The following is a 17,827-nucleotide window of genomic DNA, read 5'->3' on the forward strand; positions in this document are numbered from 1 at the left end:
ACCTTCTAAGCTTTGATAAGGAATCCACCCTTCTAACGCTGAAACTTTCCATCTGCAGTGGAGAAAAGTGTTTAGTGCTTGTGATTAACATCTGTTAGATTGTGACTTAGCACTAGCAAATGAATGTTGATTGATTCTCTCATGTGGTGGTGAGCGGCAACGTAATGGCTCCGGGCCATGTTGGCAGATTCCTACCTTTGATGTTTCTCACAGTGTGTGGCTACCATTGCTGCTCCATTTTATCATATGTGTGTTTGCATAACTGTTCCCATTTAGTCTGGCCCTGCAGATGTTGGTTTCCCCGCTCGACTCACTCCCTCTGACTTGGCTCTGATGATAAACACCTTGAAACCTACTAGCTTGAGCTTTCTGTCTGGTTTAAGCTCTGAGGCCACAGTAACCCAGATTCACTGTGTGTAGGGACAAGGACACAGTGCTGTGTGGGAGTGTTTCTATGTGTGAGTGCTTCATAGGAAGAGTTACTCTTTCCTTAATCAGCTGGTCTTCGTTATCAGTGAGTCATTCAACTTGGGCTAGCACGATATAAGATTTTCACTACATGAGTTTCATGGCCAAAAGAATTTGCAATAATGATATTATCACAATATCTATAGAAGATTTAAGATAATAATAATATTAAATGCGTAAAGTGTAACTTTAACTTTGTTTATATTGTGCCTTTTGTATATTTTTTTTAAATTACACTTAAAATACGAGTGTAGGACTGTGAAGACGGAGACAAAGTGAGAACAAAAAGAAACCTAAATGATTTAAGAGGTACTGGATTATTACACAAAATTATCATATGTGTATATTAACATGATCTCAGAAATTTAATTTCGCAAATATCACGGTTATTGTCAATATTGGTATATTGTGATAATCCTGTTTTCAAACACCTGCTGACCAAAAAAAAACGAGAGAATAAAATATCATCCCAAGTATCTCCTTAAACTTCATTGACTTGGTTGAATAGCTACTTGTAAAGTCAGTAGGGTAACTTTTTTATATGAAAATATTCTAAAACCTTAGAAGATTTATGAGGACTTTCTGATAACATCCCTCTCTGCAGTGTGCTGGACTACTTCCAATCTGAGGTGGCTGGATACATTATTCCTCAAGGGGCCAGTCCTATATATATAATGCTTTCATGGGTTTCTCTCTCGCAAGTGAGATGTCAAGAGCTGTTTTATGGATTCGGTGGCCTATAATATATACTGTATAAGCATATGACTTGGTTAAGTGTTGACTCGAGACAAGCATTCCAGACTCATTATCATATTAGAAATGCATTGGGTGGGTGTTGAGACTTTGGTTTTCCTTAAATGTTGACTGCAGTGGTAGGCGCATAATTTTTCAAGTCAGGAAATGTTGCTCTATTGTAGTGACCCTGTAAGAGACTGGCTGGCTCAACTAAATTGAACGCAGCCATTATTATTGTTAATTATACCTGTGCTGTCTCTGCTGTGACATGTCAGAGTACTATTAGTGAGGTCTGTTGTCACAATTCTATCAGGGCATCCAATGTTAGTGTTGACAAATTATTGTTGTTGGATTTTTACCAACTAAAGTTGGAACCATTTGAAAGGGAAATAACAAAGTAACACATAGCTGCTTGTTTCAATTGAAAAACATTTGACATTGCTTGTGTACCACAAAGAGGTTGCACATCCAGCACTGGGGGAAGCACATACATGTGTATTTAACACTTGCTCACAAAAATGTGACTGTTAAGTGAATATGTGCCTGCCTGCCTTGCCTGTGTTTACCAGGCGTCTCTCTGCAAATCTCTCTAGTATGTGTCTTGTATTGCGCATAAACACATTTGTTGACAACCGTCCTCTTTGCCGCCTGCAGCTGTGTCATGCGGTGTGCCCAGTGCACCAGTGAACGGAGGTGTGCTCGCTGCTGATTACTCCGTCGGCACACGGGTGACCTACTTCTGCAACAGCGGCTACCGGCTCTCCTCCAAAGAGCTGACGACCACAGTCTGCCAGCCAGACGGCACCTGGAGCAACCACAACAAGATACCCCGATGCATCGGTGAGTGGAGGATGTTGGGGAGAAGGCAGGGGCATGCAGAGGAGGAGGGGAAGTGATTTAGAGAGATGGGGTAACCACAAGAAGCCATTGCACAGTTGAGCTTCGGGAAAGAGAAGTTGAGAGATGAGGACAGGAGAGAGTTGTGGAGAAGACACTGATTTTGGAATTTTGACAGCTGTGTTGGAGACAGAAAAAAAAATCAGAGTTTGAAGAATCCTCCAGAGGAGTTGTGGAATATCAAACAGTTTTAACAAAACACTGCACTGTAATGGAAGGTGTCATGGAATATGGACGGCAGTCCCGACAGAGCCGCGAGTTGTGGTTTCATCACATAAACTAACTTGTTGGGTAGTGATGATAAGCTGGATGGATGAAAGGCAGAAAAATAGTTGAGAGGAAATCTGTAGTTAGTGCTCGGGTGAGTGTTTTACATGCCAGTGCAGCTCCTCTAAGTTTGAAAGTCAGTGTAAAGAGTGATTGACAACATTGTTTACTGTTGAGACCAGTGTTTATTCCCCGCTGCATATGTGTCTCACAGCAAAAGGAGAAAAGTGTTTGTTTTGAAACTCATTTGGTTTTAGAGAGTGCCAATTCATAAACAGCTTTGTTGGGGAAGAACATTTGTATACGGTAACCGCAGAAAGGTTGCTGTTTACGTTTTACATGGATTAGTCTACTCTACTGATTAAGATTTTCCTTTGCAGCTTTTTATTTCTTCTACACAGCTGGGTTGTCACATATATTTACGGGTTTTGACTCAGCAGTGTGTGTACAAGGGATAAGAGAAAAAATTGAAACAGAAGTCAGTCCATTTGGATAATCCAAAACTAACAATGTCCACTCCCCACTGAAGCCCCTCTTCTGTTTTTTCTTTGTTTTTTGGCACAGTCATCATGTGCCCTAGTCTCAGCTCCTTCTCTCTGGACCACGGGAAATGGAGGATCGTCAACGGTTCGCACTACGAGTATGGAACTAAAATAATCTTCACCTGCAACCCTGGATACTACAGAGTTGGCCCCGCCCACATTCAGTGCCTGTCCAATGGAGTGTGGAGCTGGAGAAACGAAAGGCCTCGCTGTAGAAGTGAGTGACACATAAAATCACACATCACACTTGAAAATTTTACTTTTAAAACCAAAAGGATAATGTTTCAAGAAATGAAATCTCCTTTATCTCCATTTTGCCATCACATTATCATAAAAAATAAAGAATAAATGTGTTTCATTAGCTTCATAGGAAAGATAGAAAAGAAATGAAATGAACATATCTCTCTGGCAAAAATGAAATATCTATGTCCTGCCTCGCCTCAGGCACACTTGATTCATAGACTGTAACAATGAAAGACTTGAAGAATGAATACCTTATTCACTTCTCACTTAATCAGCAGCTCGATGATGCACTTTTGTACTTTTTACCCATCCCTGTCTCCGTCTAGGTTAGATATTGTTTATTGCAGGAATGGGAAATAAAGGCTTTTCTATGCTGCCATGGGAGCTACTTTTTGAGGAGCAAAAGAGCTGAATAGCCCGTGTAATGGCAAAAGGAGATGCCAGCCAGCATGATGAAAGATGTTAGTACAAAGGCAAACACCATCATTATCCTCCCCATGAAATAGTACAGGTCACTCTTTTATCGCATTAAGGTCGGTAAGATGGGTGTAAATGACTGTGCTCTCCCATTGACTCTGAAGATGTAAGCCAACTTCCATCTTCTTTTCCTTTCTTTCTCACTCACTCTCCTAGTGTCTCATTCTTTTATTCTGTGCCTCCTCTATCTCCTTCCTCTTCTTTTTACAATCTTCTTCATCTTATTGCAGTCATTTCCTGTGGGGATCTGCCCACTCCTCCTAATGGGAAGAAAATTGGGACCCAAACTACCTTTGGAGCATCAGCCATTTTCAGCTGTAACCTTGGCTATGTTTTAACTGGATCTACAGTTAGAGAGTGTCTCCTGTCTGGCCTTTGGAGTGGGACGGAAACTCACTGCCTGGGTAAGCAGGGTCTAAATGTCCTCTTTAACTTTATAAAGGACAGCCTTGACCTGGGTCAAACACTGCTGGCAATCTGTTCAGACAGGATATGCTTCTTTTTTTTTGGTTGGACCAACATGCCCAGAATAGAACCAGATGGGGAAGCAGAGGGTGGCTTTAATTGGTTCTGTTGCCAAGTGTGTATGGCCAATTACTATAAACATTTAGAAATATGTACAGTTTTTGTCGTCTGGTTGTGACATCATGCTGGTACTCAACGCGGCCACTTTCTATTTTCCTTTGGGCTGGCACACATCAGCCTGTTTCACACATTGTCGAGATCATGAGGTAAAAATTGTTGTGCAAATGTGCAATCACTTTTGGCAACTACCTTAGTTGATTGGAGCGTGGTGCTGTACAGTGAAGCCCCCAAGTCAGTGTGATGTGGTGTTTCTAAAATGTTAAATGTGAGAGAGCAGCTTTAGAGCCACAGCTGGCCTGAAACTATGAGACACTTGCCAAGCTGTACCAGCACAATTTCAGCAGTTGTTAAGATATATAAACAAGAAAATATGCTACAGCTTAGCTTACCACAGCTCATCTCAGCTCTGTACTGTGAGAAAATGAGACATACGTAATTACTTGAGCCGCATTCAAACCCACACAGCAGCAGACTGTGACGGTTCCTCTGGCAGATGCGGTAGTCCGTTTTTCAACCCTGTGGCAACAGCACTCCCAAGCTCCGCTCAAGATTGGTTCAGTTCATTAAAAGAGGGGCACCTCTCTCTTGTTTAGAAGTATGACTGTCAGGGTTAACATAGCCAGGGACCCCTCGGTGTAGTCGCCTACTTCAGCATTATCTTCATAGAATCTGGCTGCTCTCAACTGGAGTGTGATAATAAAATGCTCGGCTGAGTTTCTGGGTGCACGAGTGAATTAGGGAAATCAGACTCACAGTCAGTGGCAATTTCCCAGGTTTTAAGTGGCAGTGGAAATCTCAGCAAGATTCCGCCTCTCTGAAAGGGATTTATTGTAGCTGAAAGTAATACGATTATGTGCATGAGTGTATTGCACAGATTTTGAGGAGTTTCATATGCGTCCCTCTGTCTACTGTAGATGAGAAATACTCAGTTACCACCATAAGAGAAGCTGAAGTCAGTAGGAATGTAGAAACAATAATTCTGAGATAATGAGCTGAAAAAATGCTTTCCAAATCCAATGTGATTCATGAATACACTAACTAATTTTGTTTGCCAGTGTTATAATTTCAAGACCTTTTAAATCAACACTTTCCTCGTTTCATTTTATAATACAGTTGTCAAAATGCAAAGTTATTCAAATGTGATAGCACAATCAAAATTGTGCTTTTACCCTGCAACTATCGTCCATTAGTTCAGTGGACGCCACTGCAGGCTATTATTCTCAAACATTAGAGAGCTGAACTTAAGCGTTGCACCACATGAATGGTTGACTGATAATTCATTGTGATTTGTAATGGAAAGTGCAACTAGTGCAAGGTTGGACCCTCACAGTTGCCACAACGAAATAGCATTCAGAAAGCAGAGGGTTATTTAAGGAATATTTCACTCACAAAATGATGATTTGTGTATCAGTTACTCATCTTGCGTTAAGTTAAATTTGTGAAGAAAACTGTGTTTTACTTTCATGCCTCCACAGTGAACAAACAATCCAAAAACAGAGGAAGTTCTTGATGTTATGGAGTAAAAGAGGGCCACATTTAACAACAGCAAAACCACATCAAAACATCTGTTCTCACACAACCCGGGCAGTTTAATCCAGGTCGTATTTATTCAGTTGTACGCTCAGTACTTCTCAAACACATGCATTTTCTGTGAAACCTTACTATTTAAAACCCCTCTGCAGAAACAGTCTTATGTAAGTATTAATAGTGCGCCTGAGCGAGCGCGTGCATTTGCACTCTACTCTGCACAAGCAGAGTTCAAGTGCGCACACTTGCCCAGGCGCACTACTCATGTGAGCAACTGTTTTAGTGAAGTTTTTAGTGAAAGTGCATGGGTTTGGGAAGTATTGCATATACAATAGATAAACGAGACTTTGATTATACTGCACGAGTTAAGTGAGAGTGTAATGTTTTGTTTTAGTTTTGCTGTTGATAAACGTGGATCCCGTTTATGTCAATTCTTTTTGGTTCTTTTTGGATTCTTCGTTCACTGTGGAGAAGTGCAAGAAAAGTTTTCTTCACAAATTCAACGTAACAGGGCGAATTATTTGTTATGTCTCTATTACTAAAATTCTTGATCTTGTAGAGAAACAGATATAAACATTAAGCAAACGGAAAGAGTAAAATATGTTTACAATGCTACTATGTAAAGAAAAAACCACATATGTTGTGGCTACATACCGCACATAAGACAGGCCTTTGAAAGAGGATCAAGATTTAATAGAGCAGAGCAACGCATTTTGCTTACAGCTTCATCAGGCTGTGCACGGGCATGTTTCTACTTTTGATGTTTACAATGCTGGAATTTTTTTTTTTTTTTACAGCCGGTCACTGTGGTGTTCCAGAACAGATCGTAAATGGGCAGGTGATTGGGGAAAACTTTGGTTATAGAGACACAGTGGTTTACCAGTGCAACCCGGGATTCAGGCTCATTGGCTCCTCAGTAAGGATCTGCCAGCAGGACCACAACTGGTCTGGACAGCTCCCAGTTTGTATCTGTAAGTACTTTAACACCAATTTTGACTGCAAGAGGGATCATGGTGTTTGTGTTATATCTGAGTTTCTCACCATAGACACTACTGTTCAGAAGGAGAAGAGCAAAGAGAGATTGTTGTTTTTCATTCCTGGATTTTAACCTTTTTAAGGAAGCCTGTAATATGAAAATCTGTACAAGAAAAGAAGTCAATCAAAACACGATGATTTAATTGCATTGTTAAAGTAAATCAATTAAAACATACTTAGCATTCTTAGAAATGTAAATGACATTCATAAAGCCTTTCTACAATTCCCTAAGCTTCCTGCTCCTTTAGCTTTAGAAGTGCTGAAGTCAATAGTTGATACATATCCTCATAATGAGATTCTCCATCTCCTGTTCACCTATTGATGTAATGAGAAATGCGCTGTTTACCCTTTCCCAATCGAGATCATGTCTTGATTCCTAATTATCCCATTGTCCTTTGAGGTTAATTACATGATAATGATATTCCTATGATAGGTGTCACTGTACATCACCTATCGATCATTGTTATTGAATTTTATCTCTCACTTTCTTATTCTCTCTCTTTCCACACCCTCTGTATCTTTCTCACCCTCCTCCTCCTCACCTTTTCTGTGTATCCTTCCTCTGCTGCCTTTCATCTTCCACCCTCCTCCTTTCTGACACGTCCCTGGGTGATGCGTGTCAACTTCAGCTGTCACATGTGGCCACCCTGGCAGCCCTATCTATGGCCGCACCACAGGCGATGGCTTCAACTACAATGATGTGGTGCGCTTCTCCTGCAACAAAGGCTACACCCTGGAAGGACCCTCTACAGCCCAGTGCCAGGCCAGCCGCCAGTGGAGCCATCAGCCACCGACATGCAGAGGTAAGGTCCGACTGCAGAGCTCCAGCAGAATGGATAAATGATTGGCAGCTGGACTGACTTAAAGTATCAGAAGGACGCAAATGTATCTTGACAGTTGAACTAAAAAGCTGCTTGTCTCTGCCAGCATGTTCAGCTAAGGCTCAAACTGCAGACATTTCCTCAGGTGGCAAGACAGATAGGGATGAAAAGAAAGAATGACTACAAGAATTTGGATGCAGCAGATGCATCATATTGATATGCATCTCATTAACCATCTGCAACACTTTAATTTTTGGAGAGAGTAGCTCTTAGTGTATAACTACAACTAAAGGTGTTTGAATGTTTGATAACAGAAGCCACTTCTATCTAATTCTGCTCCTGTGAATCAGGCTAGCCATCAGTGGAGCAGGTAGCTGCCAGCGAGCAGAAGTAGGATCCAGCCAAATTGTTGGAAATGAATGAAATGGCTTTTGCAGGTGCTTTGTGATGGTTCAGGAATCAGAGGCTAGGATGACCACAAGAATTCAGCAGCCAGCAGATGTATTGTGATCATTCATGAATCAGCGGCCAGTGACCGCCAGCATGCACAGGCATAGACACAGAAGCAGAATGGATAGAGGTAGTGTCCACATATCTATTGATTTGAATGAGAAAAGTCGCTGTGTGTTCGAGAGCAAAGCATTAGGCAGCAACATCTGGAGCCCTTGCCTCAGAGCAAACGCAGGGATACAGCAATAAGGAGCTTGCAGCAGAATGTATGGAAAGGGGAGAGTAAATGGGGAATTGTCTCTACAACTTTACCGCCAGTTTTTAACCAAGAGGCTTGCTGCAGAAAGAGATTACTTTGAAGGCGAGGAAGCTCAGAGTACATTTAATGGAAGGCATCTTATTGGGAGTGTCAGATGGTGGCTGTGTTTTAGTTGTGTCCAATTTTTGTTTGCCCAGGTTAGGCTCATTAGTGGTGTGTTTCCACTCAGCAGCAATCCAGACATTTTTTGTGTGTGACCACACCAGAGAAATGTTTACTTGTTTGCCAAAAATAATTTTGACAGTTTGATGATATCTTTTTCTGGAGATATTTTCCACTATTTGCATTGTTTTCCCCAAAATAAAATGGAAACAGACAATAGATGTATTGCGCAGTGTGACAGAAGCTCTATATTTTAACAATGCTTATTAAAAAAAAAAAAAGAGTTTTTTCATATTTGCCTTTGAAAATACTTCTGGCTTTTGACGGATATTTGTTGCAGTGTAACAACCTGGTCGATGTAAGTACATATGATCTTAACTGGCTGTAACATTCTATAAAACAAGGTGACAGATCGATCATTAAAACACAATTATAGAAATGCATTTCCGTGATATCCATTGTGACTTAAATTGGTCTGCTACCTCTGGATTTAGTCGGCCAAGGCTGAATTTGCTAGACTTTGCCTATTTAAAACTACCTCTCCTCTTGGCGTGAGTTTTGTTGGCAGTCAGATGTGAGGAGACAGTTTTCATTATTGTGAATAGCACCATAGAGACAGACCTGGTAAAAGATCAAAAAAGTAAAACCATTAAACTGTCATGACTCCCTTTGTCAAAATATGTCTGTGTTCCTGCTAAAATTTTCTCATAGTAAGCCAGCCTTTTCACACATTTGCATTATTGATTTAATTTGATTTTGCTCTGAACTTAATTTCACCCTCCTCCACTTTCAGCTGTCTAAGCCACCTTGTCAGCAGTGTGGTTTTAGAGACTTCAGCTGCTGCTTTAATGGATGCCTGTGAATTTGTGACAATAGATGTGCCTTTGGTTCTTTTAAAATTGCCTTTTACTTTTGGGCGGAAGCATTAGGTGAAATTTTATTGACAGTGCTTAAATATAGTCTGGACTCACTTGTCTCCTCTCTTTGAAGAATAAAGAGAAAAAGCCACTGATCAGGTCATATCAACACTTCTATTATTAACTCACAAGTGAACAAGCTGACAGAGAGCATTTATGTAAATGAGGCTCCAACAAAAGGAGACTACAAACCTTCTACGAGAGAAAAGTCAGATCCCGGCAATGATGCTGGGTGATGTTTAATTAAGCAGATTGCCACATGACTGTTAATATATGTGTTGTCTATCTTTTTAGCACCAGCATAAGCACTGGTTACTCTTTATGGGGTCCACACACATACAGTCATACACACTTATACCTACTGTAACCTCATAAACACAGAAAACAAATAGCTCATCTCACTGAATATGCAGTCTAGTACGGAAGACAAAACTGTCAAACTTTAAACAAGCATTAAGCTCAACACAAAATTATAAATGAGTCAAATTTCCCCAAGGTTTCATAGCAAACTTGATTTTTTTCTTCTTCATACAGATAAATAGTAATTCTTAGTAGGGCTGTCAACGAATATTCTAAATTCGAATTTAAATTCGAATTTGAACAAAAAATGGACCTTCAAATGTAAAAAATAGATATTCGATTGTGGAGAAAAAAAAAACACCACCACAGCTGTCCTCTTTGCGAGTGGGCGTTGGCCTGGGCCGCTGCACTGAACGCACTGCATAGGCCACACCGCCCGCGGAAGTGCTGCGAAGCGCAGCGCACTGAAATTCTCGCGCAAGTTGGAGCACTTCCGTTCACATCAGACGCGCATTTCTCCACGCTGGTCGACAAGCGGTTCTGCTCCCAGCTGTTGTCTCCGTCACCCGGCTTGACACATTCGCTCGCGGCTCGCGCAGAAAATAGACCAGACGCCAAAACGATCGCTGCAGGGCGAGCGAGAGGTCCGCGGTCGTTTATAACGTAATGTTATAACTGTTTTATGTGTTTTAATGTGTAGGTATGTAAATGTTTTCAAAGACGTTTATGTTGAAATAAAAATACCTACAAGTAGTTATGTTTCCTTGTATTAATACATATACAAGTAGGTTTCCTTGTATTAGTTTGCCCTCTTGTGGACATAATGCAAAGAAAAGAAAAAAATCGAATGGTTCGAACCTATGAGTTATTTTTAGAAGGAATATTCGAACGTCATTTTTGAGCAATTTTGACAGCCCTAATTCTTAGTAAACATATCCTTGTCTGAATAACCTTAAATTATATATTCATCCATCCTGCAGACTTAAGGAGCAGCCTAAAGGTGATAAAGTACATTTTTCATTTTCTGCCAAGAGGGATTTCTGCTTTCACCCAAGTTTACATTGTATTTACGAACAACTGAATAATGGTACCTGAAATATTTAGAGATATAGTTTTTCACTTTTTGCCAAGTTTAGATAGAGTTATCCATGACAGAATACAACTTTGCCAGATATCCTTTACTTTATACGTACAGTATACATGACAACAGTAAATATTATTAAGGCAAAGGCATGTATAGAAACATTCGCACATCTGAATGTCGCATAACCTTTACAGCGCAGTAACTTCAACATATGTACGGTGTCATAGTTCAGTTGATAATTACCGCATGCTATATTTAATCTCCTGCTATGCAGTGGTGTGATGTGCAGTATGAACATGTGGTGCCATAGCAACCTTATGGATAGCTCTTAGGTGATTGTTCACACGGTATTCATAAGATGGGGTTGGCAACGGTGCCAAGAGGTAAATATATTTACTGTGGCTCAAGTAAACACTACTATGTACTGTACACCACTAATTAACTTACATTATCTATTGAGTTGGTGTGTATGAAAAGTTGCCAGAAACAGTTCTGCTAAACATTATTACAGTATGACTGTACACTTATGATAAAGAGCGTATAGATAAGATGCTGAATCTATTAATAGATTCATATTTTAAGACTCCACTCAAAGCTACAGGAATGCAGGCCTTTCTTTCAGCATTCAGTTCAACAAGTAATCATGTGACTGTGCAGTTCCAACAGTAATTTGCCTAAAATTACATTGAAAATGTCTGTTGAGCCTGAAATATCCTTGTAGCAATACAAATTGATTAAACTGCTGTCAGTATTCTGCTGTCTGTATTCTCCTATTATGATTAAACTAATTAAATGATTCATGATGGCGTAACTGTATTTTTTTTCCCTCTTCTTTTTCATTCAGTGGTAAACTGCACAGATCCGGGTATCCCTGCCAATTCCATCCGGGAGAGTAAGATCGAGCACGGAAACTTTACTTTTGGCAGTGTGGTCTTCTACGACTGCAACCCAGGATATTACCTGTTCGGCTCATCGGTGCTCACCTGCCAGCCGGTGGGCCACTGGGACAAACCTCTACCAGAATGCATCGGTACAGTAGCCAGTTGTAATATTATGTCATCATGTTATTGTATCATTATGTTCAATAACAGTGTTTGTCTGTCTACCAACCCGTGTTCAGTGCATCAACCTGTCCACCTTTCTATCAGTGCATTTATGCAAAAGGTAATTAATTGATATACTTAACAAGAGACACAAATAAAAAATTAAGAGAAGTTTCACTCTCGATTGAGTGTCCACAACCTTGTTTGTGTCCTCATTTGCTTCTAGACTTTAAATGGTACAAGTTGCTAAATGCTGTGACTGAGAGCATCTGTGTAATGTTCGATGCCCCAGTGGCTTATGGTTATGTTGCACCGTGCCTAATTGAGAAATGGGGAAACTGTCATAGGGCCAGTTGTTCAGGCTATAGCTAATGTTCCCTCAGAACTAAGTGCTCAGATTCTAACAACAACCATCTATGAACGGTAGGGGTTGTCTGAGGTTGTAATGTTTCCCTCAAACACCTGGCTCATTGTGCACTCTACTTTTGCATGAGGCCACCAACAGTAATGACCTATTTCTAGTGAAATTATCCAAAATAAACCTACATTTTGCACACAGGCTCAGAAAGCACTTCATTTCATGGAAGAGAGATGACACACAGCGTTTATTTTATCAAATGGAACTGTAATTAAAGAGATACACAGGAGTGTCTGTCTCAAATGTTTATTCACGTCTCCAGGCGTCACAGACTCTTTGTTAAGAAATTAGCTTTGCGATATTACAGAAACTTACTCTGTGTTATGAGACTAAGCTGATTAAATGACAGCACCCACAGACATATGTAAAGGTCAAACGAATAATAAAGTAGCGCAGAAAGTGATGCACCAAATTAGATTTTAGTCTGGAAAATAATCTAGTGAGCATTTTATGAAGTGCATATGCAATATTACATCAAATTATTCTTTTCATGAAAAATGGTTGTGACAGTGGAGTAGTTCTGAGCAAGCAGATGATTTCTGTTTCAATTTTTAAGGCACAGTAGTCGTCTTAAATGGTCTTATCTTTTGACACAAACTTGTGTGTGTAGTTACAGATTCAAAGTTTACAGCAGTGTAGATTAACATGCTGCTGGACAAGTTGTTTTGGAAGAGTTTCTTTATGAAGCAGTAAGCTATGTGATGTTATGTATGTTACCATTTCACCAAACCATTTATTAGCAGTAGAGGACAGTGGGTTGTTTCACCAGTACCAGTGTGAGTGGTGACTTTGTTGAAGCATGCAACACTGATCCATCCATCCATCCATCCATCCATCCACTCACTCATCCATCGATGATCATCATTCCTCTCCTCACTCTCTGTCATGCAGAGGTGGAATGCGGCCACCCAGGCTCACCTCCCTACGGAGTAATGAGCGGAGAGAAGTCTACCTTTGGCTCCACGGTGCGCTATTCCTGCACTGGAGATCGCCAGCTCATAGGAGACTCATCACTCACCTGTCAACTGAACGGACACTGGAGTGGCCCACTGCCCCACTGCTCAGGTACACTAACACGAATATAGTCATGCACATACACAAGCATTCCTGCGCCCATTGACACGATGAAACCAAAGTCTCTCTTTCACTCTGTCAGTGTCATATTAGTGACTGGTAGCTGTTCAATTTGTAAAGTAGAGTATCCTTTCATTTTAACTTGTGCTTCCTACACAGGGCTTCTCTAAATGGATGGCAAGAGTTGTTTTTACCCAAACATATTAAAACGTATTTTCCCACCTACCTCCAGTGATATCGGGCCACACAGATAGTTTTATTTCTATTTGCCCAGGCTTTGAGATATCTGTGTCTGTGATTACTGCCATCACCCCAGTACCATAGAGTTTAATGGAATTCCATTTGTGGTGTTCAGAGCATTAAAAATTGACTTTTAAAAAATTCAGCAGCAACATCTTTTTTTTCTTTCAGAAACAATGCCTCTAATACTCCACAGAGCACACTGTCAACAGTTTTCATAAGTACTTTTTCTTTGTGAGAAAGTAGTTCCAATTAAAACAGTTTGCAGCAGTATCTTTGGATTATGCAGACTCATTAGGACACGCATCCTGTGAAATTGTTTAAAAGTTCTCTATAGAACATTCAGAACATTGATATACTGTAGTAACAAACCACTATTTGCTATGTAAGGGGCCGTACACATGCCGCGTCTTTTACCGCCTGGAAAACACAAAGTCGGGCGCTGGGTGCTACTCTTGTGCCTGTTCTGTGCCGGCTTTCAAGAGCGCAGCGGCACGTTGCATCCGAGGTTGCTTAGCAACCTTAACAAGCACCGTATCATAGTCCATTTACCTGAAATCCAAAACCTGAGTGCAGAGCTGATCTTCTTCCAGGTACTGTTTGTGTGTAGGCCTATTGTCCATGGGACAGATGAAAAGCTCTGGCAGCTCTGCACTAAAATGAACAACTTCTCCTCCATATTTACCACAGAATGGTCTTTACTGAATAAGGGAAAGATATCTGCCGGCTGTGACTGGTTGGTCCTTTTCACATGACATGCGGCGCACGCTGCTGTGTTCCAAAAGTTGAACTCTGTTTAATTCAGTGCGCAGCCGTGGCTCCCTGACAAATGGGTGCTTGGGAATGCATGCACATCCTGACGGCATCTCTCTGGAGTTTGAGCGCCACTGCCGTGCTTCTGCATTGAAAACAATAAATTTGAGGCTGCAAAAAATGTGGCATTTGTAGGGCCCCTAAAGAGGCACTGTAGTAATGGAGTCCTGAGCAGAGCACTCTTCCTTGGTATGCATGTAATCTGAGCTTCTCTGTTCGCTCTTATGGTAGACAGTTTGGTACTGCGTGCATGTTAGTGCATGTGAGTCCTTTGTGTATATCCCACTGGCTAGCTAATTGCAACAACTCACACTGCTCTTGTACTGCTGTTACCACTGATAACAGCAACACAGGTGTAGTGTCACACAGGTAGCTCTGTCAGCACTGTTGCCATTGTTAGCACTGTTCACACTGTTAGCACCTTTAGCTACTAGCCGGCTTAGCCATCTCCATGTTGAGGACCGTGTGCAAACAATTCCGGTTCAGACTCTAATTCATAGAAGTCTATACAGCTCCTTTTAAATGTCATTTTTCAATGCTGAACCCACCACAAACAAAATTCATTATATTAGAGCCAGCCAAACCTGTATTAGTGCCAGAAATGTTCTTAAAAATATATCTCACCACCTGAGTTAATTAAATCAAAACTATCTGCGTGGTTGGATAGTAAGCACAACACCACAGTAGTGTAGTACCAGGGAGTCTTGGCATTAATGGGATATTTGGTTCGCGCCTATGTGAAATTCTGAGCAAACACACATGATTGTTATCAGCCAACTGAGCCAATTTACTGCCCTTGAACTAGAACCCCCTGGAGCTCTTACAGGATTATTTAAATTGTACCTTCATGCCAAAATATTTGAACATTATTTTCCACAAATTCAAAAGCAGTTTCAGCATTTCAGGCACTCTTGTGGTTGATTTGGTGTGTCTGCATGTGACTGATAAATGTTTGATTAAGTACACTAATGGTGGACCAGTACCAAATAAGCCTTAACCAGCAGTCCTCTTCAATTCAGTGATTGAGAGTCATGACTTTACACCTCAAACAATCAAAGTGAGAGATATCAGCCCTGACATGGCCTAAATGCAGACTCTGGCAAAGTAAAGTTTTAACAGTGTTCAGTACATTTAGCTGCAGACTCTTCTCTTGACATTTTCTGAAAACCTGAAAGAAAGTGTGTCTTAGAGTGTATGTCTGCAGATCTACAAACTTCCCCCCTCAATCCCCACGGTGCTCTTCCCTCCCATCACACTTAAGCATTCCTGACCATTTAAGTGGATTCTCTTTATAGAATGTTCACTTGGTTTGTTCAACTCACTGACCCAGACATAATGTTTGTAAGCAGACTTGTATGACGGTGTTTTTTCCTTCTTCTTTAAATGGGAGTGCAAACTCTCTCACCTGCAGTATTTTTGTATTTACTGAGACAGTTGGAAAGTAGGAAGGCAGTAGTTTAGGATATTAAGGAGATGCACATGATTGCAGAGGCTCAACTATTTCTTCCAGTCGATGAATCCATAACATTTTTATCCCCTCCAGATCATGCATTTGGTCATATGCACTCTTGTGTGAAATGTGTGTAAGTATGTGTATCCTTCTGTCCACAGCTAATTTCACAAACTTCTGGACCAGTAAGCATCATTATCTGTGCGCATTCATGACTGTATGTTGAAGGATCTCTCGTGGTTGTGGTGATTCACAATTGTTGAAGAGTTTTCCAGACATTGTCTCGGCTAAAAACAACAAGCCATACCTATTTGCAGGACACATTTTGGTTTTTGGCGTGGCTCAGAAACACACAGACACCCATAGAAAAATTTGGTCTCTTTTTAAACCAGAGCATCCACAGAATAATTCCATTCCTCGTATGTTATGATTCACTGACGTAAGGCACGATACGAGATGAATAAATCCCCATTTTTGTTATCTTTGCCACCATCTTGACTGTAAGGGAGCCAGAAGCGACAGTCCCGCTGGCTGCAGCTGCAGCGCGGTTTTGTTTTGTCTGCTGCACGGCGTCATAACACACAAGGAGCGTTTCAGAAGAGGAGCATTTCGCACACCTGATTTTGTAGATTTGGTGATATTTTTTTTTTCTTGACATTTGTGCTTCTACCTTAACAAAGTAAATAGGCTATGTAGTTAGTTTTTTGTCTGTTTTTGTTGTTTCCTACTTTTTTGTGCAAAGTTAATACCGTTCAAGTCCAGTTATAAACGACACGCATCAAAGATTACTGGCTGTGTTTTACTCATTATAAATACATTTCTCATGATTATATTGTATCTATCTTCTGAAACATGCTGCGGCGCAATTGCTGAAATTACAAGAACTGTCTAGAGGGGCCACAGTCAACCTGGGCAGCTGCCTGCGGTGATCTGCACGCTACTAAGGGCACTTTTCTAGTTGTTCCTAGTTTTGCAAATTGAGTATTTCTCATTGTTTGCGCCTGCATAATTATCTGCTGTGTACAGCCTAATAGCTGTTTTTAGGCCTGAAATTATAGCCACAGAATCTAACAAAGCATGTAATTTTAATGCTTATGGCCGAAAGAATGAGCGTTGCAAGGTTTTTTTTTTCTTCAGCCTCATCTTTAAAAGCAATTTGGCATCTATTATTGAGATGATTTGATCAGCACCCTGCTGTTATGACAAACGAGCCTTTTGGAAAGTGATGATTTTCAATTTTGTGTTATATTTTATTTCATCACTCACTCTGAGCTGTGTATCACCAAAATGCTCTCTACTGCCTGTTTGCCAGAAGAAACCCAGCCAATAAACTCTGCAAAAAAAAAAAACAAAAAAAAACATTTATTACCAAACTAGATTCAGTGCTTTTAATTTAACTTGTCCAAAACCTAATCTGCATCAACTCATCACTTGAAAAGTGAGATAAGTAAAGCCAACATGAATCTGTTCCCAAGTATTTAAATTGTCAAAGAGCAATCGCTGTTTAGAGAGTAAACCCCTGCAGAGGAATTTGTGCAGCAGAATAAGAGTCCTGGGTCAGTGACCAAAGGATTTAATCATTATAAATGACGCTGTGACTTACCAGGCTAAAGAAAAGGATGTGCTGAGGTGAGCTATAGCACATAATACAAAGTATGATTACATGTAATCAGATCACAAAAATGCAACTTGAGTTTATTTTGTAGTGAGGCAACAGCCATCCCATAATAGATGCCACTAGGAAAATAGATTGCATTGGATTTTTTTTTAACACTAAAAGGAGATCAGTGGCAGCTTTATTTTGATCTTATTTTATGACCCAAGGCCCAACCAGTTATTTTATATTTATGTGACAGCGAGGACCTAAATAATATCTATATTGACGTCGGTTATAGATGATGGTAATTAAAAGTGCAAAAGCATTGTCCTCACATTGTCACACAGGATTACACTGCATCAGTGCTTCTAATTAACTATGAAATTAGCAACTTATAATGGAAATAAGACACCTTTGTAGATC

The 17,827-nt window shown here is 40.4% G+C and overlaps 1 protein-coding gene across 1 annotated transcript in view; it reads left to right on the top strand.

Annotated features, from left to right (window-relative positions):
* The window catches only part of LOC126391996 (CUB and sushi domain-containing protein 3-like), a 259,847-nt gene that overhangs the window by 194,500 nt on the left and 47,520 nt on the right, over nucleotides 1–17,827 (top strand). Inside the window, exons 50-56 of the mRNA XM_050047075.1 lie at nucleotides 1,858–2,043; nucleotides 2,932–3,126; nucleotides 3,860–4,033; nucleotides 6,539–6,712; nucleotides 7,406–7,579; nucleotides 11,614–11,799; nucleotides 13,122–13,295. Of these exons, the coding sequence (XP_049903032.1) occupies nucleotides 1,858–2,043; nucleotides 2,932–3,126; nucleotides 3,860–4,033; nucleotides 6,539–6,712; nucleotides 7,406–7,579; nucleotides 11,614–11,799; nucleotides 13,122–13,295 (1,263 nt within the window). The remainder of the gene's footprint in view (nucleotides 1–1,857; nucleotides 2,044–2,931; nucleotides 3,127–3,859; nucleotides 4,034–6,538; nucleotides 6,713–7,405; nucleotides 7,580–11,613; nucleotides 11,800–13,121; nucleotides 13,296–17,827) is intronic.

This window comes from Epinephelus moara, chromosome 6 (assembly GCF_006386435.1).
Source record: "Epinephelus moara isolate mb chromosome 6, YSFRI_EMoa_1.0, whole genome shotgun sequence".
NCBI classification, from domain to species: Eukaryota; Metazoa; Chordata; class Actinopteri; order Perciformes; family Serranidae; genus Epinephelus; species Epinephelus moara.